Below are 24236 nucleotides of genomic sequence, written 5' to 3' on the forward strand. Positions count from 1 at the left end.
GGTCAATTATGGGTTGGTGATGGAAATTACTTTGCTTCCTTATTTAATTGTCCATTTTGACCTGGTGTCTCAATCTTCCCCCCCCCCCCTCCTCAATTTGAGAGAGAATGGAACCAAGCTGAAATGCCCAAATACCCTTGAATCTGGTTGTGAAAATCTTTCGTTTGCCCTTACTTCCATATGCACCAACATATGGCAAATAGAGTCAGCCTTCAGAGATATGTCCTCTGCCACTTGGGCTATGACAGCTTTACAGATCTTGGAACCAACCTTCCGGTCACAGATGAAGCAGTGTTTTAGACCAGATCGAATTATAGAACTGTTCCAATTGTCAAGCAATTTTGATTTTTCTCAGTTCTCTATTGAGCTGTAGCTATCTGGGAACCAAATAGAACTGCATGGAACCATTCAAACTGTCCTGAACTGTCTGAGCTGGGACAATTTATCCCTTCAGTCTGGGATAGATGATGTCAATGGTTGATTTGGAATCTTATTATTTAGGAAGGAGATATATTTTTGACTTCTTGGCTAGTGGGTTATTAATGGGACCTCGACTGCGGGTGTTAATTAAGCTCCTTATTCATGGAAAATCATATTTTTAAAGGTTTAGAAACTTGTTTTAATGTATTGATATATTATCTAGTAGTTTTAAACATTCGAAACTTTAAACTCTTTTTTGTCTATTAAATCTACATTAAGTGAAAAATAATAGGTAAGTGAATCCAAATTTCAACTATAAAATAGCATATTACTTATCTTTTCAAAAAACAAGACAGCCATATATTAATTGTCCATAATAGCATAAGAAACATGCACCCGTTGCTTTTGATCCTGGGTTCACTCGGGATCAAATGCTTCCTCATTTACCCATTCCATAATGATTGTGTACGTTTTCAACCTCATCACCTTATGTATCCATATTGCTGTCATTAGTCACTGTATTTTTTTGTGCAGCAATTGGTGTTGTCATATTACCGATAATTTCTTTTATGAAATATCACATGATGAATTGATGATGATATATGATGAATAAACCACAGTCAGTGAATTAAGGCAGCTCTCCTTTACTCATTTACCATAGACGACACACAGATGCCTCCATATTAGTCCAGTAGCTACTAGGAAGTGTTTCTGGTCTTGGATCTTATTTGCAAATTGTTCTGTGCATTTACATTTTTTTTTAACAGAATTCATGGTCAGGGGTCACTCACATATTGCTTTATTAATTTTCTCCGTCCCTATGTTCAAAAACCTGAATTTTATAAGTTGGACCCAAAGTGTCATAATCTCATGACAGACTTATATATATGCAATAACTGTTCCCCGCACAAACACACAATGTATCATATATGGTTTGTATATTCATGTTTCAAATGTTTCAGTTCATGTGCTAAGGTCAAATTCCATAACTGTTATCAATGAGATGAGCTTGTATAGAGTGGAGCAGAAGGGGTTTTCCGTTTTGTAAATTTCTTGTCTATGGTGTATTTACCTCCTATTGAACATTCAGTTTTAGGATAAATCTTGTCAAACTATCTGCCAAAAAAAAAAAAGTACAAAACTTGGGTACCATCTTATGCTTGCTAATACTTTATGTTCCAGGTTGTATCAAGGAGATCCAGTGTTGAACCCACTTACGCCTTGGGATAGACCTCCTCTGAAGAACATATTTTGTATATATGGAGTAGATTTGAAGACTGAAGTAAAGCTTCTTTATTTGAATGGCATTACTATTTTATTGGTTGTGATCAAGACAATTTTAGATATTCAGGGGCCCTAATTTACCATATTTTCACTTTTAAGTTCACTTACAACAAATGCTAAACTGGGGAATTATTCTGTGTGTGTGTGCGAGTGCACATGTTTCTGTACTTTTGGGAATCTAATGTTCCTTTAGAAAAGGGGGGAAAAGCAAATTTAGCATTTTCTTCTTTTTGTTGCTTGTTTTTAATCTATTTATATTTGTAAATATGGGACATGGATCTCTCTTGTTTTAGTCTAGATTATTTTTTCCTGATCTTGTTGATGTCATTTTGGTGTTATAGCCTTATAGGGTCATATATAAGGTACTATGGAATCCACTTCGACTTGTTTTTCTTCTTGTGCATAGTATTGTACAGATCCTTTAGCTTAAACAACATGAACTGATACTAGAGCTTACCTTCTGTCTTTCCACCTTGTGCAACCCAGTCCCTTTCTTGCCTCATTTTGCCATGCACTGTGTATGTTCTGGTTGGAGGTTAGAGCTCAGTGTACCCAAAACGTGTGCTGAACCAAACCTGTTGCCAACCTTAGGCTTTGTCAAGGGGTAGGGACAGAGGACAAGGGCCTAAAGGCAGCTTGGCATGGGCTGCAAAGTCCAAACTTTTTAATTATTTTAACTGGGTGATACTTTCAGTTTTTGGTGGTCATGAGGTTGGGTAAGGGGATTTATCAGTGTTGGGTATTTTCAGTATGTTGGTGTTGCCTGGTTTTTCTGGGAGGTTCTTGTCCTGCTGTGTTGGAGGGGTTGCAAGTTGCAATATGGTCGTCATGGCGCCATGGCGGTGAGTCTATTTTTTTCTCTTTAGCTTTCCACTGGATCCCTTATCTCCTCAAGCCTTGTCAGACTGTATCTGTATTCTCTCTTTCAAGTTTTCTAATGCATCGTTTTTGGCTCTGATGGAAAAAGCGAAGGAAAAAGAATTTTCATATTTTTGAAAAAAATTCCTGGGCCCTAGGGTCCTATTGCACCACATTTCTCTGTTACGAGTTTGTTGATATACATTGTTGTGTGCCCTTCCTAACAGCTTGAGATTTTTGGATAAGTGGTTGTAAAATAGAATCAGAGCAAAGAGGTTGGGTGCTCAATCCCTGGTAGGTGCCGGGGGGGGGGGGGAGTGTGTTGTGCCCCTGCGCCATGTATCCTCGGTTCCACGTATTGGTGTCACATGCAAAGCTATGTGTGGGGGGTGTTGATATGCATTGTTGTATGTCCTTCCTAACACTGTTCATACTGGTTTTTCCTTTATTGATACAGTAAACCCATATATTTATTTTCTTGTTTAGTTAGATACTTGTTAACATTTCCTTAGTGTCTTTATGGCTAACTTTTGCTGATTCAATTGTTGGGAAATTGCCTGCTTTATATCTGTTCAATTGTCTCTTGACGATTATGCATAAAAAATATCTTACTCAGAACTTTCTTTCTTCACATGCATTGCCAAACTTTGGACTGCCACCATACCTAAGTAGGCAAGTTTCCTATGTAATGTCATGTTAAAACATCACTGTTGTTTATGTTCCTGAACGCTATAGAGTGATATCATAATGATTTGAATGTGATTTCAGTGAGAACTCTTTTAGTCAATCAAATGCAAAGATACTAATTGGTATTTGAACAGCAAAGACTAAAGACGTGATGAAACTCTGAATAGTTGCTGAAATCTAATTTCAAAAATTTACGAAGACGTCCATGTCATTTTAATGATTCTTCATAAACTCCAGTATTGATTTGCACTGTATCTTCTTTTTGAGGACAACAGAAACTATTTTGTGTGTTTTGGTTGTTCATGATAGTTTTGCATTTAATTGGAAATTTATTGTATCCTGGCTATTGGGAAAACAGGTAGGTTACTATTTTGCACCAAGTGGCAAACCATATCCTGATAACTGGATCATAACTGATATTGTTTATGAAATTGAAGGAGCCCTTTTCTCAAGGCAAGTCTATTATTCTTTCCCTCTTTTGATTACTCAAGGAAATTCCAATTTAACTCAGATGATAATTATAATGGATGGGTATTTACTGTATGATATAATTTACTGTTTGATATAACATGTCTTAGACAGTTTGAACTCTAATATGGGTGTTCTGTTTTATTCTTATCAGGTCAGGGAATCTAGTTAATGGGAATCCTGGATATGCTAGTGGGGATGACACGGTATGCTCAAGAAATAGTTCATGCAATGTTGTCTTAATGTAAAAGATGCTTTTCACATGCCTGTTGTGGCTTTTTTGCCTGCTCTTAGCTTCCTATATTCATGTCCATTCTATCTTCAAAGAGGAAGTGTCTTTGCAGGTGCCATACCACTCCCTCTCATGGTGCAAAACATGGCTGGGGTCTAAAGTGAACATAACGAGGGCTCCACAGGTACCTTCCTAAAGTAGAAATAATATCAATAGAATGCAAGTATACATGCATTGTATACATAATTGGATAGGTCCAAATGAAATGAAAAGTTCAAGGGAAATGTTTCTCATGATTCCACACAGACGTTCTTGAAAGCTTTAGGTTTTAGATATTGGATGATTGTGATAGAAAAATTTGTTAGTGCACAGAATACTATGCTGCTACTATGACATCGAGTTTAGGTTAGCAACAGATATGTAATGGAAACTGCTGCAGTAATTAATTCAAGTAAAAAAGATTAGAAGCTGTTAATTCTGAACTGCAAGTCTGTCTTGATACCCACTCAGGAAGCATATACTCTGTCTTGATGCATGTAGAAGAACAACAAGGTAAACTAGGCTTGGAGGAGGAAAAGTTCAAGGTAGGTTAGCTCTTGGCAGGGGCAAACCCATGAATTTATCTTTGTGGGGAGGAGAGGCAGGTTTTACTAGTCAACTGTTTGGTTTAGAATCTGGTTCAAATCCAGTTCAGGTTTGATGGGGACTGAGTTCTACTATTATCTAAAGTTGATTTGGATTTTCAAATATAGCCGACATCCCCTTTCCTCCCTGATGTAGATCAAGAGAGGTTCCGACAGAAGTATTCACACTGTAACAAGCCCAAATCAAAGTCTAGTGATTAAATAAGTAGCCTAATAGGTTATATGGGTCATGGACTGGGAATTTTTATGTTTTCTATTGTAAAGAGCCTAGCTCATATATGATTAATGAGGGATAAGTGGCCCATACGAATTTGATTAGTTAGTTGTATCAAGTCCTCTAAAGTTGTGAAGTCTTGGGACTGTTAATAAGTTAGTTTCATTGTTAGTTGTGAAAGACCTTGAAAATGTAATGTTCATTAAATATTTTTAAAAGAGTCACTAAGTCCTTGGAAATGTACAAGCCATTAACTCTAGCAGGAAGCCCCAACGAGGGTCTAGAACCCTCCCGACTTCTTGATAAAAAGAGCTGCCTGTAAGCATTTGAAATCAGAATTCGAATGAAATTGAGTTTCTATAATTCTTCTGTGAGAAACAGAGCTGCAGTGAGATTTTGTTCCTGGTGAGAGATGGGAGTGGTTGGTGAGATACTAGCCTAGGCTTTGGGTAAGACTCTTCAAGACATATCCTTCTTCCATCGTTTACCTCTATTCTTTCTCTGTGATTTTAAGTGAGTATATTTAGTTTGTTTCAATTTAGTTACTGTTGTTTTGTGGGTTATCAGAGAACAACTTATTGCTGATTGTTTGGGGATAACAGAACCCAAGTTAATACTGATTTATTGCAGTCAAAACAGACCTACGGTACCCCTATTTTCAATAACTTTAATTTGTTTTAGACTTCTCTAATCAGCAGCATCTAGTCTATTTTGGGTTCTGAAAATTTCTCTTAAAGCTAATCACTTTTGGGTGCTGTGATCCTGTTATCTTGGACTGGTTCTGTACTTATTGGAAGGTTAGACCAGACAATATTATTTCGTATCAGAGCCATGGCTGAGGTAGTTTAAATACCTTATAGAGTTCCAAGTCCATTGCATGTAATCGACATGCTGAAACAGTTGACTGATCATATGAACATGATGGAACAACGCATTGATTCCATATCTCCTCAAAGTGATGGACTAGTCCAATCCACAGCCAACAACACCTGTTGAGCAGAGCCGGTAGCAGATAGAGGATCAGAGAAAGACCTCCTTGCTTTCTGAATAGCCGGCTTTGGCGATTGCACTTTCCACAACGTAGATAGGGCTTGCGGAAACAGTCGTTGAAGAAGCCGAAACTAAGACCATGAACCGACCAGCTTTTAGAAATATTCCTCTGTAGCATGAGCGATCATACTTTGATCATGGCATACCACAACGACTCAGTTGTCACTCGCAAAGTAAAATTAGAGTTGAATGAGTACAATGGCAAACACGACCCCCAGGTATTCTATGGTTGGTAGCATAGTTGTCATGCCGTCCAGGCAACCTGAGGCGTTAGAGGGGACCTGGATGCAAGGAAACACCAACAAGGCAGCCAAAGCAACCAAGGTGCCCACCTAGGCGACCCTAGTTGTCAAGGCGTGTGGACGCCAAGGCGCCCACCTAGGCGACGCCTTGACAACTATGGTTGGTTGTGTTTCTGAGATGACTACTTTGATTGGTTTGAGCTTTTAGAAGCTAGAAAGATGAAGTTGGCCTGCTCTAAGCTTGTGGAAACAACACGAGAATGGTGGTGCAACCATGAGGCAAATTTGTAACGCCAAGGTAGGGAACCCACTACGTTGGAGGAGATGCGTGAAGAACTAAAAGAAAAATGTCTCCCTTTTTTCTTTTTTCTTTTTTTTTACTTGGGACCTGGGTTGGCCCCTAAACCTTTATTAAAATCGATGAGCAAATAATAAAAAATACAGGGGGGGACATTCCGCCTAACCCCTTCCCAAGACAAAATCACACCTCTCAATGAACAGCCACCCCATACAAGAGTAAAAACAACCAAGCCATTAGCTTCGTAGGATAGGAAGGCCAGCCTTGTCCTCACGGAGAATGGCCTGAAAGGGACCACCCGGCAAGCTCTCCGGTTGATAAACAATAGAAGTCATCGCAAGACAAGAGTGCTTGGCCAACCAATCAGCCGCTCTGTTGCTCTCCCGGTAGGCAAAAGTGATGTTGGCCCGGGTACAAGCTAATAATTCATGAATCTCCTTGTAGTGATACCATCCTTCCCATAAGTTACCCCTCCTCTGATTGACTGCTCTAACCGTTGCCTCTGAGTCACAGTTAATCACAACATCCGTGAACCCCAAATCCTTACACAACCTTAGGCCATCCCTCAGTGCCTTGAGTTCCGCCAGTGAGCTAGTACTCGGCCCATAAAAATTAGAGAAGGCTGCCAGTGCTTTCCCATTCCTGTCTCTAATGATCCCACCTCCTCCACCCAGGCCAGGGTTACCAGAACAAGCTCCGTCAATGTTCAACTTTACCGAGTAGAAGGGGGGTCACCAGTGTATTGGGATGGGCCGTTTGCACTTTACGATGGGAGCTGCAAGACCCAGACACTGTAAGATCAAGGTTTCCCTAGCAGATCCGTGGGTGCCTACCTTGGTCGGGTAGGGCAACTCCCTCACCCAGGCTTTGATGAAAGCAATAATGGAGTTGGCTGTCCGCCTCCTGCCATCATGTCTTCTGAAGTTTCTCTCCCTCCGTAGCTCCCAAATGATCAGGGATGGCAGAATCCCAGTAATAACAGCACTAAGACCATGTCCACCTGCTAAACTCTGCCAGAGTAAGACCTTGCTCCTCGCATCCTGAGTGGGAAGAAGAGTGATGTCAAACAAACTGGAGAAGTGGTCCCACACTCTAGTCGCCGTGCCTCCGGAAATAAGACAGTGGTCCGTAGTCTCCCTTTGGGCCTACCACAGCAACAACATTTCGAGCAAGTGGAATACCTATTGCCATCAAAGAGTCATCTATAGGTATCCTTCCATTCAGCAGCTGCCAAGAAAAGAAGCCCATCTTCACCAGGAGCGTGCTATTCCATATCCACTTCGCATAGGAGACTGTTGGCGACTGACCCCGCACCACATCCCACACCGCCTTGGTAGAGAACAAGCCATTACTAGAGAGAGTCCAAACCAGCACATCTTCACCTCCCGACAAGAAAAAAGAACCTGACAAAATATACTCTCTTATGGCCTTTGAATCAATGCTGTCCAACACTTCTTGCTTCCAAGTGCCATCCTCGCAAACCTTTGAAGGACGTCTACTTGACAAGCTCAATACTCTATGTCAAGGATCACTTTTGGTGGAGGAATACTTGGACTAGTTTGACACTTGTTTCTCCCACCGGCTTGGGTGAAGAGGATGACCACGTTGTCTCACATTTTAGGTTGGAGTTGAAACCTAAAATACTTGATAAGATAGGGGTTACAAGCATTTGTGACTTGCAAGATTGTTTTGAGAAAGCCCTATAAGCGGCAGACTTAATCAAGACTACTGTCCGGAGGTTTAATCCTTAATCTGGAGATGGTAGATGAAGCTTTCCAGCCACCAAACCTGCTGGTTTTGCTGGTCAAGCAACACTTCCAACCTTAGACAAAGGTAAGCCCCCTCTGACCGGTAGAGGAGAGAAAAAGTTCTATAATTGCAATGTCTATGAACACTTTGTCAAATTTTGTCCGCTGTGTCGCATAGGTAACTCCATCATAGCTTTCGTAGAGGCCAATGAGAAGGCTCAGTTTTGTGACCCTCAAGATGATGGGACCGCCGACAACGTAACCATTGAAGAAGAGACCTATAAATAAGATGCAGAGACCGAGGATATGTGCGAAATACATGTGGTATATCGTATTATGGTCGTTGAGTCCAAAAAAGATGATTGACATCGGCATTGCATCTTTCACACCCACATGACTAGTGGACCATGTTTGGCACAAGTCATTGTGGACAGCGGCAGCTGCATAAATGGTGTATCTCAAGCCTTTATCATAGAGGCTAAGTTAAAGATGGAAAAGCACCCTCAACCCTACAAGGTTTCCCTCTTGAATGGAAACACTCTTGAGGTAAACCAGCAGTGCTCCGTTCCATTGAAGATAGCTGGTTACGAGAAAATGTTTGGTGCGATGTCATACCTATGACATTGATCAATGTGTTACTTGGAAGACCATGGATGTATGACAACAATGTGCTAGTAGGAGGCATGAAAAATCAGTGCTTCTTTGACTTAAATGGCAAACCCATGGTATTAAATCCCATCAATGTACCAGCTGAGAAAGCAAAGCTGCAATCTGCCCAGGCAAAGAGAACAGATTCTACAGACCTTGAACAAAGATCAGCAAGCAAAGAAGTGCCACTGGCGAAGGAAAGCAAAAAAGGAAGCTGTTGAATAATGTACACCAGAATACCGTGGGGGTATTCTGGTCTTTTACTACTTTAATTTTATGTTCTTTGATGTTTCTAGCTATGTCGGCTATGCTAGGGCCATTATTGTCTTTTACTTGCAACTCTTTATATTATAAATACACAGCTTGGCTGATCTAATCGATCGTTCAAGCAATTCAATTATTTCTGTTTTGTTAACATGGCAACAGAGCCAATTTCTCTGATCTAGGTTACAAAACATTCCCCCCCCCTCCCCTCCATCGTTTTTCTCCTCTTCTCCTTCTCCTTGCTTCTTCTTCTCCTTTTTTTCTGGTTTTTCTTTTTGCTTAAAGGGCAGCACTAATGAGGTGATCAGATGATCTAGCTGCTGCCCTCTACATTACCTCGATTAATGATATACAAGTTTGGTTTTCATCTGCAATAGCTGCTGCCCTGTTCTCTTCTGTGATTTTTTGGAAGCCCTCCCCTTTGAAGATCAAATCTAATTATTCATGGAGATTGATTGTTCACCTTTGGAGGTTCCTCTCTCGCACCTTTGGACAGCACCTACTGCAGCCCTACATCCACAATTGAAGCCATCTTCCCTCAATCGCTCTCTATTTCAGGGTTTTTCAAAACCCTGACTCCTATCGATTTGGGGGTTTCAGATTTCAGATCTTGCTGATTTTTGGAGGGTGTGTTTCTCCAACCACAAAGAGCACTCGACAGTATTCTCAGCCCTTTTCAGAGCTTTTTGAAGACCTCTAACCCTAATCGATCACCTCTTTCAGGGTTTTTTCAAAACCCTGAACCTTATCGATTTTGGGGGTTAGGGTTGTTTGTGTTGCTGCTGCCGAAAGGGTTATCAAACCCAATATTCAGCTTCTTCTTCTGGTATTTCTGCCCTACATTTATCATCATTATGGCGTACTCTTATGTTACAACGGCTACTTCTGAAGGAGATGGTCAGTCCAGGACTGAATTTCTTCCATATGCTGCTGCCATTAAACTTGATGGAACTAATTATCTCATGTGGGCCAGATCACTCTCTTTAACTGTGGCCGGCAGAGGCCTTACTAGCCATCTTACTGGCACCACTAAACAGCCTACTGAAGAGGGTACAGCTAGGAACCGATGGAATGCCAATGATGCTATGGTCATGTCCTTTGTTCTCAATTCTATGCAACTTGAAATTTCTAGTCAGTACCTTCTCCTTGACACTGTTGCACAGTTATGGACGGCTGTCGAGGGAACCTATGGCAGATTGGGTAATAGTGCACAGGTTTATGAGATCCGGAAAACACTCCAAAATACTACTCAACAGGAGTTGTCGGTCACTAAATATTATGCTACCCTTAAAAGTTTATGGCAGCAACTAGATCACTATGCTAGATTTCAGCCTTCTATTGTTGCCGACATCATTGCATATCAGACTTATGTGGACTAATTTCGGGTAACTGATTTCTTGGCTGGCCTTAATGATGATTATGATCCCATTCGTGTGCAAGTTCTTGGTAGGGTTCCTTTCCCCACTTTGGAGGAGACCTTCTCTTATGTTCACAGTGAGGAAACACGTCGGGAGACCTTCCCCAAGGTTGAGAGATCAGCTTTAAAGGCTGCTACTGCTTCCCCTTCTATTCCTCCCTTTGAAAATATTGCTTCGGCTTCTGCTGCTTCAGCAAAGGAACCTGTAAAGTGTGACCATGGCAACAAACTTTATCACACTAAGGCTCAATGCTGGAAACTACATGGGAAGCCCACTGATTTTGAGGCCAAACGAGGTCGTGCTAAATCTAAAAACAAAGCCAATCACGCTGAAAGTGTAGCTACAACCCCCACTGCTGAAAATAGTTTCTCCCAGGAGGAGTTCCAAGCTCTACGGCGTATGTTACAGTCTTCCACTGCATCTACTACATCTATGCCTGCCAGTTACTCCACTCCATCAGGTTCCCACTTTGCCCGTTCAGGTATTTCCTTTGCTGGTTACTGTGCATCTGTTGTCTCCACTCCCTGGATTATAGACTCCGGTGCCACTGATCACATCATAGGTTCTTCTAACCTCTTTCATACACATTCCCCTACTTCTGTCAAGGACAAAGTTAGAGTGGCTGATGGTTCTCTCTCATTTGTTTCTGGTAAAGGGTCCATCAGTTGCTCCCCTTCCCTTTCCTTGTCCTCTGTTTTACACATTCCAAACTTCACTACTAATCTTCTCTCTATTAGTAGTATTACCAAACATTTGAATTGCAAAGTGACATTTTTTTCCCACTCGTTGTGTTTTCAGGAACTGGACTCGGGGAAGATGATTGGATCGCGTAGAGTGCATGGTGGATTGTATTTTCTTGATGATGGACAGCAACAAGCATTGCCTTCCCAATTATGTCAGCCATCTTCTTTTTCCTCTGAACTGCACCAGTGGCATTCTAGATTAGGACATCCTCCTTTAGGCACCTTATCCCATTTATTTCCAGCTTTGTTTAAAGATTGTAATAAGGAAGAATTTTTTTGTGAGGCTTGTGTCTTGGCCAAACAGACATGTTCCAATTATCCTATTTCTAATAAAAGAAGTTCTTCCTTATTTCAATTGATTCATACTGATGTGTGGGGTCCTAGTCGTATACCTTCTCTTACTGGACATCGATGGTTTGTCACTTTCATTGATTGTCATTCTCGTTTTACTTGGGTCTACCTCATGCATAATAAAAGTGAAGTTTTTTCATGTTTTCAGCATTTTCACAGCATGGTTCAGACCCAATTTCATGCCTCTCAAAATCTTGAGAAGTGACAATGGGAAAGAGTATATGGAAGGTCAATTCCAAAAATACCTTGCTGCCCATGACATATTACACCAAACTACTTGTGTTGATACTCCAGCCCAAAATGGTGTCGCTGAGAGAAAAAATTGCCATCTCTTAGAAGTGGCTAGAGCACTTTTGTTTGCTTAGAATGTTCCCTCCTTTTATTGGGGGGATGCTGTCCTTATTGCTTTTATCAAATAGGCTGCCCACTCGGGTTCTTGATTGCAAGTCCCCTGTTGAGCTTTTACATGGCTCTTCATTTTTTATTGTTCCTCCCAAAGTTTTTGGGTGTGTGTGGTATGCTAGGGATACTAGATCTCCTGGCAAACTTGAGCCCCGTAGTCTCCGTTGCATTTTCTTGGGTTATTCTGCTACCCAAAAGGGGTACAAATGTTATTATCTTCCTGCCCGCTGTACCATGGTTAGTATGGATGCTATCTTTCATGAGTCTCTCTCCTATTATTCGTCCCTACCTCTTCAGGGGGAGAGTCTTAGTGAAGATGTGTTGCCCATAGAACCCCCTCTTAGGAATGTATATGATGAGTCTATTCCTACTGCTCCAGCTGTTCCTACACCTGTTGTTCCTGCTGTTCCTACTCCTATTTGTCCCTCTACTTCAAGGGGAGATATTCCTACACAGTGGGAGATTACCGAAATTTCTGTTCAGGGGGAGATCACTCCAGTCCAAAAAACCATTGGTGAATTTCAGTGGAGGATTGATGCGTCAAATTTGAAGGTTTATGCAAGGAGCACACCCAGACCCAAGCAGCTTCAATCTACCATGACATAAGTTCCCATCCAGTTGCCACCTCCGAATCCGGAACCTACTTCTCCACCTGGTAATACTTCTTCTCTTGACTTACCTATTGCTGTTCGCAAAGGTGTTAGGGCTTGCACTCAACATCCTATATCTCATGTTGTTTCTTATGATTCCCTTTCTCCATCTTTTCGTGCTTTTGTTTCTTCTCTTTCTTCTGTTCGTATTCCTCAAAACGGGCAGGAGGCTTTTGCAGATGGAAAGTGGAAGGTAGCAATGATGGAAGAAATGGACGCCTGGAAAAAAAAATAACACATGGGAGCTTATGACTCTTCCACCATGGAAACGGACTATTGGATGTAAGTGGGTGTTTGTAGTGAAACAGAAGGTGGATGGCACCGTGGATAGATATAAGGCACGCCTCGTGGCAAAAGGGTTTACTCAGACATATGGGATTGATTACCATGAGACCTTTGCCCCTGTTGCAAAGCTGAATACAGTCCGAGTATTGTTATCTTGTGCAGTCAATCTTGGATGGGACTTACAACAGCTTGATGTGAAAAATGCTTTTCTCAATGGAGAACTTGATTTGGAAGTGTATATGGACATTCCACCAGGGTTCTCTTGTGACACCAATCGAGGTAAAGTGTGTAGACTGAAACGTGCACTTTATGGGTTGAAACAGTCCCCTCGAGCATGGTTTGGCCGGTTTCACAAAGCTATGATTTCAGTGGGCTACATGCAGAGTAATGCAGATCACACTCTCTTTATAAAGAGGGTCAGTGAAAAACTTACTATTTTGATAGTCTACGTTGATGATATTGTAGTTACTGGCAATGACTGCGTTGAAATCAGCAGGTTGAAGACCTTTCTTGGACAGGAATTCGAGATTAAGGATCTAAGGAAACTACGATATTTTTTTGGGATTGAGGTTGCTAGATCTTCCAAGGGCATCTTTCTTTCCCAAAGGAAATATATCCTAGACCTCCTGGCTGAAACTGGCTTGTTAGGTTGTCATCCTTCAGATACTCCTATGGATGCTAATGTTAGTCTCAAGGAAAAGGAGGGTGAAACCGTTGATCAAGGGAGATATCAAAGACTAGTGGGAAAGTTGATTTATCTGTCTCATACTCGTCCTGACATTGCTGTTGCTGTAAGTATTGTCAGTCAGTTTATGCATGATCCTTACACTTCTCATACGGAGGTTGTTTTTCGAATTCTTCACTACTTGAAGTCAACCCCTGGAAAAGGCATTCTCCTGTCTCCTCATGGTCACCTACGGATTGAGGCATATACTGATGCTGATTGGGCTGGTTCCCCAGACCGTAAGTCTATTTCTGGGTACTGTTCTTTTGTGGGTGACAACCTTGTCACTTGGCATAGCAAGAAGCAGAATTTGGTGGCTCGTTCAAGTGCTGAGGCAGAATTTCGTGCTATGGCACAAGGCATTTATGAGTTGCTCTAGTTAAAAGGCTTGCTACAGGATCTTGGAGTTCCTATTCGTCTTCCTATGATGTTGTATTGTGACAACAAGGCTGCCATTAGCATTGCACATAATCCGGTACAGCATGATCGCACCAAGCATGTTGAGGTCGATAGGCATTTCATCAAGGAAAAGTTAGAAGAAGGACTTGTTTGTGTTCCTTATGTGAAGTCTACTGATCAGCTTGCTGATATATTCACCAAGGGACTGCCAGGAAGGATGTTTCATCCTAATTTAGTCAAGTTGGGCATGTGTGATATTTTTGCTCCAACTTGAGGGGGATTGTTGAATAATGTACACCAGAATCCCGTGGGGGTATTCTGGTCTTTTACTATTTTATTTTTATGTTCTTTGATGTTTCTAGCTGTGTCGGCTATGCTAGGGCCATTATTGTCTTTTACCTGTAACTCTTTATATTATAAATACATAGCTTGGCTGATCTAATCGATCATTCAAGCAATTCCATTATTTCTGTTTTGTTAACAGAAGCAGTCCAACAGAGGGCACCACACAGACAAGAAGCTGCTAGCCCTACCACAACAGGAATTCCTCAAAACTTGCAAGGAGACTGGGTTGATATTGGCCTTGGAAACTAAGGAAGTTATTCCTATAACTGAACCTAAGTTTCCTAAGCCTTTTGGGATTTAATTTTTGATTTTGCAGACCTAGTTATTCCTATAACCGCCCCCATTCCCCCCCCCCCCCTTCCCCCCTCACCTCCCCCGCTGCTCTGCCCTTGCCTCTTGGATATTGGAATATTAGGGATCAATGAAATAGAATAGTAAAAGAAGAAAACAGGTTCTATTATGGGACTGCAAATAGAATCTATGATCAATCACCATAAACAGTACAAAGAGAGGGAAAAGAATTAAAAAGAAAGAAAAGAAAGGAAGAGATAGGCAAAACAATATAGTCTGAGAAAATTTTTAACATTTCTATCACACCTGTTTTCTGCTATACTCTAAATTGAGGATTTGGTGAATACTTGTTCTAAAATATTTTAACTGCATATTATTTTGTAACTTGCTTTATCACTTATAGAAGTTCAATTCATCTCCTTTATGCTTTGTAATTTAGATTTTGGCCAGGAAGCGTGATACCATTGTACTAGAATTTAGCCTTTTCCTTATTCTTCTGAAAAATTGCAGTCAGAGCATGATGGATCTGATGTACAAGTGCACCTGAATGTAGAGCATCATCATGATACAGATGTAGTTCCAAACATGACGAGGGCTCCTCGGGTTAAGTATGTAACCTATTACGAAGATTCTGAAAGTAATCCAGGAAAGCGGACAGCAGTTTGGGAGGTTGATAAAGGTATGGTGACAATAATCTATATCTACATTAACGAATGCATGGAATACTGGAGTGCTTCCACATCAAAAGAATCTCTCTTTAAATGCTCACTCCTTAAGTCCAAGCAGTAGGCATCAGCGTCATTCATGATATGTTAGGTTCCTTTAATAATAATTGGTACTAAATTCATTTCAAGAGTGAATGAAAAATGTGACTGCTCTTAACATTCTGGCAAAGCTCCTCCACTTCAGAAGTTTAATACAGTGGTAACCCGTGGGACTTCTATGGCAACCTCCGATTAATTTCTGTACTTTGCATTGCATGCTATTCCTTTTCTGTTAGCATTATGGACAGTTTTCTTGGTCCAGACAAGCTATATGGATTGAGAAGAATAATAAATAGTGTCAGGCGGAAAGAACCAATTTGGGGGTAAATGGGCCAAAGAAAACCCTTCCCACCTTATTGAGTTTACCCTCCTAATTTAGAACTAGGGTTCAACAACAATTTTTAGCCTACAAAGAATGAAATTAAAATTAAAAGAGGGTGGGCCTTGGACCTTGGTGCAACGGTAAAGGTTGCTCCATTGTGACCAAGTGGTCACGGGTTTGAGTCTGGAAACAGCCTTTCTGTGAAAGCAGGGGTAAGGCTGCGTACATTATGACCCTCCCCAGACCCCGCAATGGCAGGAGCCTCGGGCACTGGGTACGCCTTAAAAAAAAAGAATGAAATTAAACCCAAAGACTTTAGAACGTCCAAGCAATTGGCTTTATTTAATTAGGAGAGAAAAATGTTGTCTAGGTCTAGAAGAGGGTTGCAATGAAATAAGATTGATTAGGGTTTACAAAGTGAGATGTTTGTCAGGTTGAGTGATGGTTTTATAGCTTGTTCTGCTGTGCCTGAACAGGAAATAGAGAGTAAGGATCTAACTGTTTTAATGGCTAGGGTATGTTAGGGTTTTGAAGCAGTTATTCTAGGTGATTTACCAGTGGTTTACTGGAAAAAAGCAAGGAATGAGGGTTCTGGCAGTGGGTTGTAGCTTGTAGGCCCTGGTTGTGAATTTAGCTTTTGTCACCATTTCAGTTGGGGGAGTTTTTTTTTTTTTTTTTTTTTTTTTTTTTAAATTTTTTATGAATTGAAAAAGAAATTCATTACAAAAGATTACATAGATCATAAAAGTTACAAGTCCCCCTGGAAACTAACTTAGAGGTTCTGCCCTTAGTGGCCAAATCACGAGCTGGCAAAATAACATCCCTGTTTTTCTTATAAACAACCAGAGTCAAAATACTCAAAAATATTAGTGATAGTGTATAGAAGATGATAAAGCATCCAAGGCCATAGACAAAAGTTCTCCTCCTTCAACCATTGGGTAAGGTTTGCTGAATCCATCCAGATGGCTAGGCACTTGATGCCTTGTTCCCTTGCTGTTCGTAGTCCCTGTTCAATTGCCTCTCCTACTGCTTCATCTGCAGAACAAAATTTCCATAATCAAAAGAGTAGACAAATAAATCTTTATGTAATATTAGTATGGAAGCCCAACCACCATCTTTAGAAATGGGATGAAAGCTCCCATCAGTGACAAGTATAGAATGATCATTGGGGAAATCTGAATTAAGAAAGGCAGAGTAGGAAGGGCCAGAACAGTTGGGAATGGAATCTGTAGGATCAGGTTGGGTTTCCTCATGGGGTGTAGCAGGTGATCTATGGTCAGGTGTTGCTATCCATTGGTAAATATGGTAAAGAACCCGATGTGAGTTTGGTGTATCCTGTTCATGGAAAACCCGATTCCTTTCTATCCAAATAAAAGGAAAGGCAGTGGTGCGATGATGAAGGGATCTCAAAGATGCAGGGACTAGCGGTGCTATGGTTGCAGAGAAAAAGGATAAATCTCACATATGGAGACGATTGCACAGGAAGGCTTCCAACAGAGGGATTGAGGCTTTGGATGGGGGCTGACAGGAAAAGAACAGAAAGATGCAGAAGTGGGGGTGCTCCAGCAAGAGGTACTCCGACCAGGAAGGGACTAACAGACAGGGAATGCTCCATCAAGAGATATTCCTACCAGCTGAAGGGATAGCAGGGGCAGGAGAAGTAGCAGAGCAGAAGGGATAGCATGGCTCACAGTGGAGGGCAGTAGGGCTCACTGTGGCGACTGAGGGTGCATCGGCCAGCGAAGGAGCGTATTAATGAAGGCATGAGGGGCTGCCGCAGTGAATCATAGTGCAAAGACGATCACCGCCAGAGATGATCAGAGAATCCGGAGATCAGCTCTGATTCCATGTAAGGAAGATCAGAACATTGACTAGGAAACCAAAATACAGAAATCTAATTTGGAGGGTGATCTCCTTGATTGATTCATCCAAAAGAGATTATATTTATAGGTAAACTGTACATTATACAAGTACAAGAATACCCTTATACTGGAGGGTATAAGATACAACACTTGTACACAAAAATACATCAGAGAAATTACAAAACTAACCCTCATATTTACAGTTGAAATTCCATCAATCCGTTCAGGAATTTTGTCTTCCCACCATACACCCTGTTAACAAAACAGAATATGGTGAATGGCTTGAATGATCAATGTGATCTCGAAGCATCTTTATTTATAATCTTCCAAAGAAGGGCAGAATTACAAGAACACCCCCACATAGCCAACTATACTAGCTACGGGGACAAAGACAGAAAAAAATACCCAAAATACCCTTATCGGGTTTACATAACTTAACACTCCCCCTCAAGTTGGTGCATAAATATCGCACATCCCCAACTTGACTAAACTAGGATGAAACAACTTCCCACGTAGCCCTTTAGTGAAGACATCAGCAAGTTGATCACCGGACTTCACAAAAGGTATACAAATCTGCCCACTCTCTAACTTCTCCTTGATGAAGTGTCTGTCGATCTCCACATGCTTGGTACGGTCATGTTGTACTAGATTGTGGGTAATGCTGATTGCTGCTTTGTTGTCACAGTACAACATCATTGGATGATGAACAAAATCACTAAGATCTTGGAGCAAATTCTGAAGCCACAATAATTTACAGATGCCCTGGGCCATAGCACAAAATTCTGCTTCAGCACTGGATCTTGCCACAACATTTTGTTTTTTACTACGTCACATGACAAGGTTACCTCCTACAAAAGTACAATAACCTGAAGTAGATTTCCTTTCAGGATTACCACCCTAGTCAACATCAGTGTAAGCCTCGATACGAAGATGATCATGTGGAGACAAGAGAATCCCTTTTCCTGGAGCTGACTCCAAGTAATAGAGAATGCGAAGAACAACGACCATATGAGTGGAGTAGGGATCATGCATGAACTGACTGACCAAACTTATTGCAAATGCTATGTCCGGTCTGGTGTGGGAGAGATATATCAATTTTCCCACCAACCGTCGATATCGTCCCTTGTCAACCGGATACCATCCTTTTCTTTCAGACGAGTGTTAGCTTCCAAAGGGGTGTCACAAGGATGACAACCTAATAAACCAGTCTCTGATAGTAGGTCTAGAACATACTTCCTTTGGGAGAGAAAAAAGCCTTTAGGAGAACGAGCAACTTCAATCCCAAGGAAGTACCTTAGCTGTCCTAAATCTTTTATTTCAAATTCTCATCCCAAGAAAGTTTTCAAGTGAAAAACTTCATCTGCATCATTACTGGTCACAACTATGTCATTGACATAGACTATAAGAGTAATCTTATCTCCATTTTGCTTGATGAACAAGGTGTGATCAGCATTGCTCTGTTTGTATCCCACAAAGATCATTGCTTTATGGAATCTAGCAAACCAAGCCCGAGGAGGCTGCTTCAGTCCATGTAACGCCCGCTTTAGTTTGCAAACTTTTTCATGAGTCTTGTCACAAGAAAAACCTGGGGGAATCTCCATATAAACTTCCTCTTCCAGCCCTCAATGGAGAAATGCATTTTTTACGTCCAATTGCTGCAAATCCCAGCCTAGATTGACAACATATGATAGTAAAACCCGAACAGTCTTCAACTTTGCAACTGGGACAAATGTCTCCTGATAGTTGATCCCTTAGGTTTGAGTAAAGCCCTTGGCCACAAGTTTTGCCTTGTATCTATCTACTGTCCCGTCCATCTTCTGCTTGACAACAAACACCCATTTACAGCCGACTGGTTTCTTTCCCGGAGGAAGAACTACTAGCTCTCACGTCTCATTTTTGGATGAGGCCTTCATCTCTTCCATCATATCTGCTTTCCACTTTGGATCTACAATCGCCTCCTGCCATTTCTGAGGAATAGAAACAGAGGAAAGAGAGGACACAAATGCATGATAGGAAGAAGATAAAGAATCATAGGAAACAACATTGGAGATGGGATGTTGGGTACAAGACCTAACGCCTTTACGAACAACAATAGGTAAGTCAAGAGAAGGATCCTTACCAAATGATGTAGCAGTAGCTAGATCTGGATCAAGTTCTGACGATTGGAGAAGAGGTACAGTAGTGGTAGTCTCAACTTGCTCTTTGTGCTTCTGGGCATAGACTTTATCAATAGGAATCTGACTCATAGGTCTACGCTCCCCCTGAATAGGAGTCAAACTAGAGACTGAAGTTGGAGGCTCTGGAGAAGAAGGCTCCCCCTGAATAGGAGCCGGTAGGATAGCAGACACATCTTCAAAACCGGAATTATGCTCCCCCTGAAGAAGTGGCTAAGAATAATACGCCAAGGATTCATGGAAGACAATATCCATAGTAACCAAATGCCGAGTGGGTGGGTGATAACACTTGTATCCTTTTTGGGTGATGGAATAGCCCAAAAAAATACATCGAATGCTCTTAGGATCGAGCTTGCCATGAGGATGATGGTTGTGAGCATAACAAACACAGCCAAAAATTTTGGGGGGACCACAAAAAAAGAACCCTGGAGAAGGTCAATAGGGGCACGACCATTGAGTACATGGGTAGGCATTCGGTTGATGAGGTAGGCAGCGGTGAGAATAGCATCACTCCAATATTGAGAAGGAACCTGCCGTGCAAACATAATGGCCCGAGCCACTTCCAGAAGATGCCGATTTTTCCTTTTAGCCACTCCATTTTGGGCCGGAGCGTCAACACAGCTGGTCTGATGAATTATTCCATTTTTAGCAAAGTAATTTTGGAACTGACCCTCCATGTATTCCTTGCCATTATCACTCTGCAGAATTTTTAAGGTGGCATTGAATTGGGTCTGAACCATACGATGAAAAAGCTAAAAACAACAAAAAACCTCACTTTTCTGTTGCATCATGTACACTCAAGTGGTCCTACTAAAGCAGTCAATAAAGGAAACAAACCATCTATGGCTAAAGATGGAAACACGACGGACAGGGCCCCACACATCAGTATGAACTAAAGCAAATGGAGAAACACTTCTTTTATTTAAAGGAGAATAATTGGAGCGAGTCTGTTTGGCCAAAACACATGCCTCACATAAAAACTCATCTGGTTTACAATCTTTGACTAAATGAGGAAATAAAGAAGCTAAAGTTCTAAGTGGAGGATGACCAAGCCGACAATGCCATAGATGGAGATCAGGAAAAGTAGCTGAATGTAACTGATGAGCCGAAGATGAAGCTGATGGAGGAGAAGTCTGACCCGTGTTGAGTAAGTGGAGACCACTATGTACCTTACCCCCACCAATCGTTGTCCCTTTCACCAGATCCTGTATGACACAGTGAGAAGGAAAAAAGGTTATTTTGCTGTTTAAATCTTTGGTCAGACTACTAATAGAAAGCAGATTAGTAGAAAAAGAGGGAACATGCAAAACAGAATTTAATGTAAGGGTAGGAGAGCAGCGAATGGAACCCTTGCCATTAATAGGAGAAAGGGAACCATTAGCCACTCGAACAATATCTTTCCCAGAAGAGGGAGAATATTGGTGAAACACATGGGAGGAACCAGTCATGTGGTTAGTAGCACCGGAGTCTATAATCCAAGGATTGGAGACAGCCGATGCACAATGACTACTGACTGGAATACCAGAGGCAAAGTGAGAACCAGGAGGGGCAGCAGGGGCAGATGCCATAGTAGGTGCAGTGGAAGAGGCCTGTAGCATGCGACGGAAAGCCAGGAGTTCATCCTGAGTAAAACCAATGGCAGTAGAAGGGGCAGCAGCAGCAGTAGCAGTAGATTCAGTAAGATTTGCCTTGGGTTTGGACTTCCCACGCCCCCGTTTCTCCTCAAAATCAGCAGGCTTCCCATGTAATTTCAAGCATTGAGCCTTAGTGTGATAGGGTTTGTTGCAGTGTTCACACTTGACAGGCTCTTTGGAGGCAGCATTACCACCATCAGTAATGGTTATAGAAGTAGGGCTGGAAGTAGCTTGTAAGGCAGAGCGATCAACAATAGGGGAATGCAACATATCAGCTCGACGAGTCTCCTCTGTATGAACCAAAGCAAAGGACTGCTCTAGGGTAGGAAATGGAGACTGGCTAAGAACTTGCACTCGAATAGGATCATACTCTATATTCAGATCTGCCAAGAAGTCGTACACACAGAATTTGTTGACATGTTTGCGATAGGCAGCAATATCAGTAGCAGTAGAGGGCTGAAAATCGGAGTAATGATCCAATTGCTGCCATAAACTTTTGAGGGCAGCGTAGTATTGAGATATGGACAGCTCCTTCTGAGTGGTGCCATGAACCTTCTTACGAATCTCATACGCCTGAGCATCATTCCCTACCTGTTCGTAAGTCTCCTTGGCAGCACTCCAGATTTGATGGGCTGTCTCCAGTAGTAAGTAGTTGCTGGAGAGGTCCGATTGCATAGAGTGGAGCAAATAGGACATTACCATAGCACCATGAGACATCCATCTGTCTTGTAAAGAACCAGGGTCAGCTGGCATGGGGTTAGTCCCAGAATATGTCCAGTAAGCCCTCGACCAGCAATGGTCAAATAGGTAGACCTAGACCACATGAGATAATTAGTGCCATCGAACTTGATAGGAGCAGCAAGGGGAAGAAAATCTGTCCGGGTCTGTCCATCAATCCCAGAAGTTGCAGGATAAGAATCTGAGCCTGTCATGCTTGCAGCCAACTAAACACTTGAAGCAGCAATGAATCGATGCAGGCAGCCAAGAAGAACAAAAAAAAATAAAATTTGGAATCGATATGAGAGAGAAATCAATCCAAAAATTGAAGAAACCCTGATGTTGGCCAAAAACTCAGAACCAGTGGCTGAAATCAAGGTCGAGTAGCCTTCTTGGATGAAGAAAACTCCTCTGAAAAAATCAGCAGCAGAGAACAGCCCAAACCAAAAAGTCGATTGGTGTCAGGGTTTAAAAAACCCTGAAAGTTGAGATCAACTTTGGGTTCGGGGCTTCAAAAAATTGCGGTAGATATAGGATAGATGCTGGCCAGGACTGCAGAAGAATCTCCACCCATGGAAAATCAATCTTCAACCTTGAGAGAGACTTGATCTTCAAAAAAGGAAAACTTCAAAATCCACAGTGAAGGGCTGCAGCAACCATCGAGCTTAAGTTGGATTTAGAACATAGAGAAAAGAGGTAGGATGGAGGGCAGGCATTAGTGCTGCCCTAAGGGGTGGAAGAGAACCAAGAAAAAAAGGAGAGAAAAAAATCAAGGGGAAGAGGGAGGGAGGTGGGTTTTGAAAACTTAGATAAGAGAGTTTGGCTCTGATACCATGTTAACAAAACAGAATATGGTGAATGGCTTGAATGATCAATGTGATCTCCAAGAATCTTTATTTATAATTTTCCAAAGAAGGGCAGAATTACAAGAACACTCCCACATAGCCGACTATACTAGCTATGGGGACAAAGACAGAAAAAATACCCAAAATACCCTTATCGGGTTTACATAACTTAACACACCCATATCTAATGAAGCCAATATTGCCAGAGGTAATTCCAAATATGGCCTATATGAATCACAGTAAAGGGTTATTGGCTGCATGATCAGATGCTCCCACATAAAGTTTGCATTTTTTGCTACAGCTTCGTGTGCTTATGAATTCTATAGGCTTTGGGTCCTGCAAGGGGCAATTGCATTCCACATACGAACATTGGCTTCCATGTAATCTGCTTATTAAGAAGTACAAAGTTTTCTTGTCTTTTTGATTTCTTGCTCATACAATAGGGATTTCTCACTTAAGTTGCATCATCTTCCTGTAGCAAGTCACAGAAACATTGTCCGATCTCCAGTTTTAATGCGAGAGTTGTGGCTCCAAATGTGGCATGATATTCATGCTGATGCAGAATCAAAATTTGTAACAAAAGGTGAATAGTTTTTGCTTATTTTTATCTCTTTTTACTCAATTTATTTCAAAAGTCTAATAGATCTTGAACAGCTAAACGTGGACCTTTGAGGGATGAGGATTGTTACTGGGATTATGGAAAAGCTCGGTGCGCCTGGCCTGACTATTGTGAATATAGGTGTTTTGCTTTCCAATTTTCAGGATGTTTTTTTTTTTTTAATCTAAGACATTAGAGAACCATTTCTCACTGATTATATGGTGGTCCAGGTATACTTTTGGTGATGTCCACCTTGGACAGAGTTGCAGGTTAAAGAATTCTTCATTTGATCTCCTCTTGCATTATCTATAGATCGTAAGGTAGGTATGTCTCTCTGTTTTTCCTCTTCCCCCCCTCCTTGTATCACTCTTTTGGCAGTAATCACTTTCATATATGCACTGGGAAAATAGATGAACAATTTCAAATGAAGTTAAGTCAAATTCATTCCTAATGAATGGCCATCAAATGGATAAGTGAAAAAAATTATAGAAAGTACTGATTGGAAAAAAGGAAAGTGAAGTGATGCAGGAAAGGCTTGATAACCTACGTGACCCTGCAGGTTATAGGTCCATGGAAGTAAAGCATGGACAAACTACAGTTGCAAGGGGAAGCAAGAGGGCAACTTGATTAAGAGATTAAGAGTGGGATTTGAAGT

General features: G+C 41.4%; 1 protein-coding gene across 1 annotated transcript in view; it reads left to right on the top strand.

Moving 5' to 3' along the window:
* LOC122642427 (phospholipid--sterol O-acyltransferase) overlaps positions 1-23896 on the top strand; it is a 43569-nt gene extending 19673 nt beyond the window's left edge. The window contains exons 8-15 of the mRNA XM_043835899.1: positions 1603-1702; positions 3608-3702; positions 3872-3923; positions 4062-4133; positions 15176-15344; positions 23462-23566; positions 23638-23722; positions 23812-23896. Of these exons, the coding sequence (XP_043691834.1) occupies positions 1603-1702; positions 3608-3702; positions 3872-3923; positions 4062-4133; positions 15176-15344; positions 23462-23566; positions 23638-23722; positions 23812-23893 (760 nt within the window). The 3' untranslated portion in view covers positions 23894-23896. The remainder of the gene's footprint in view (positions 1-1602; positions 1703-3607; positions 3703-3871; positions 3924-4061; positions 4134-15175; positions 15345-23461; positions 23567-23637; positions 23723-23811) is intronic.
* The last annotated feature ends 340 nt before the right edge of the window (positions 23897-24236 follow it).

Source organism: Telopea speciosissima, chromosome 10 (assembly GCF_018873765.1).
Source record: "Telopea speciosissima isolate NSW1024214 ecotype Mountain lineage chromosome 10, Tspe_v1, whole genome shotgun sequence".
Lineage (NCBI taxonomy): Eukaryota > Viridiplantae > Streptophyta > Magnoliopsida > Proteales > Proteaceae > Telopea > Telopea speciosissima.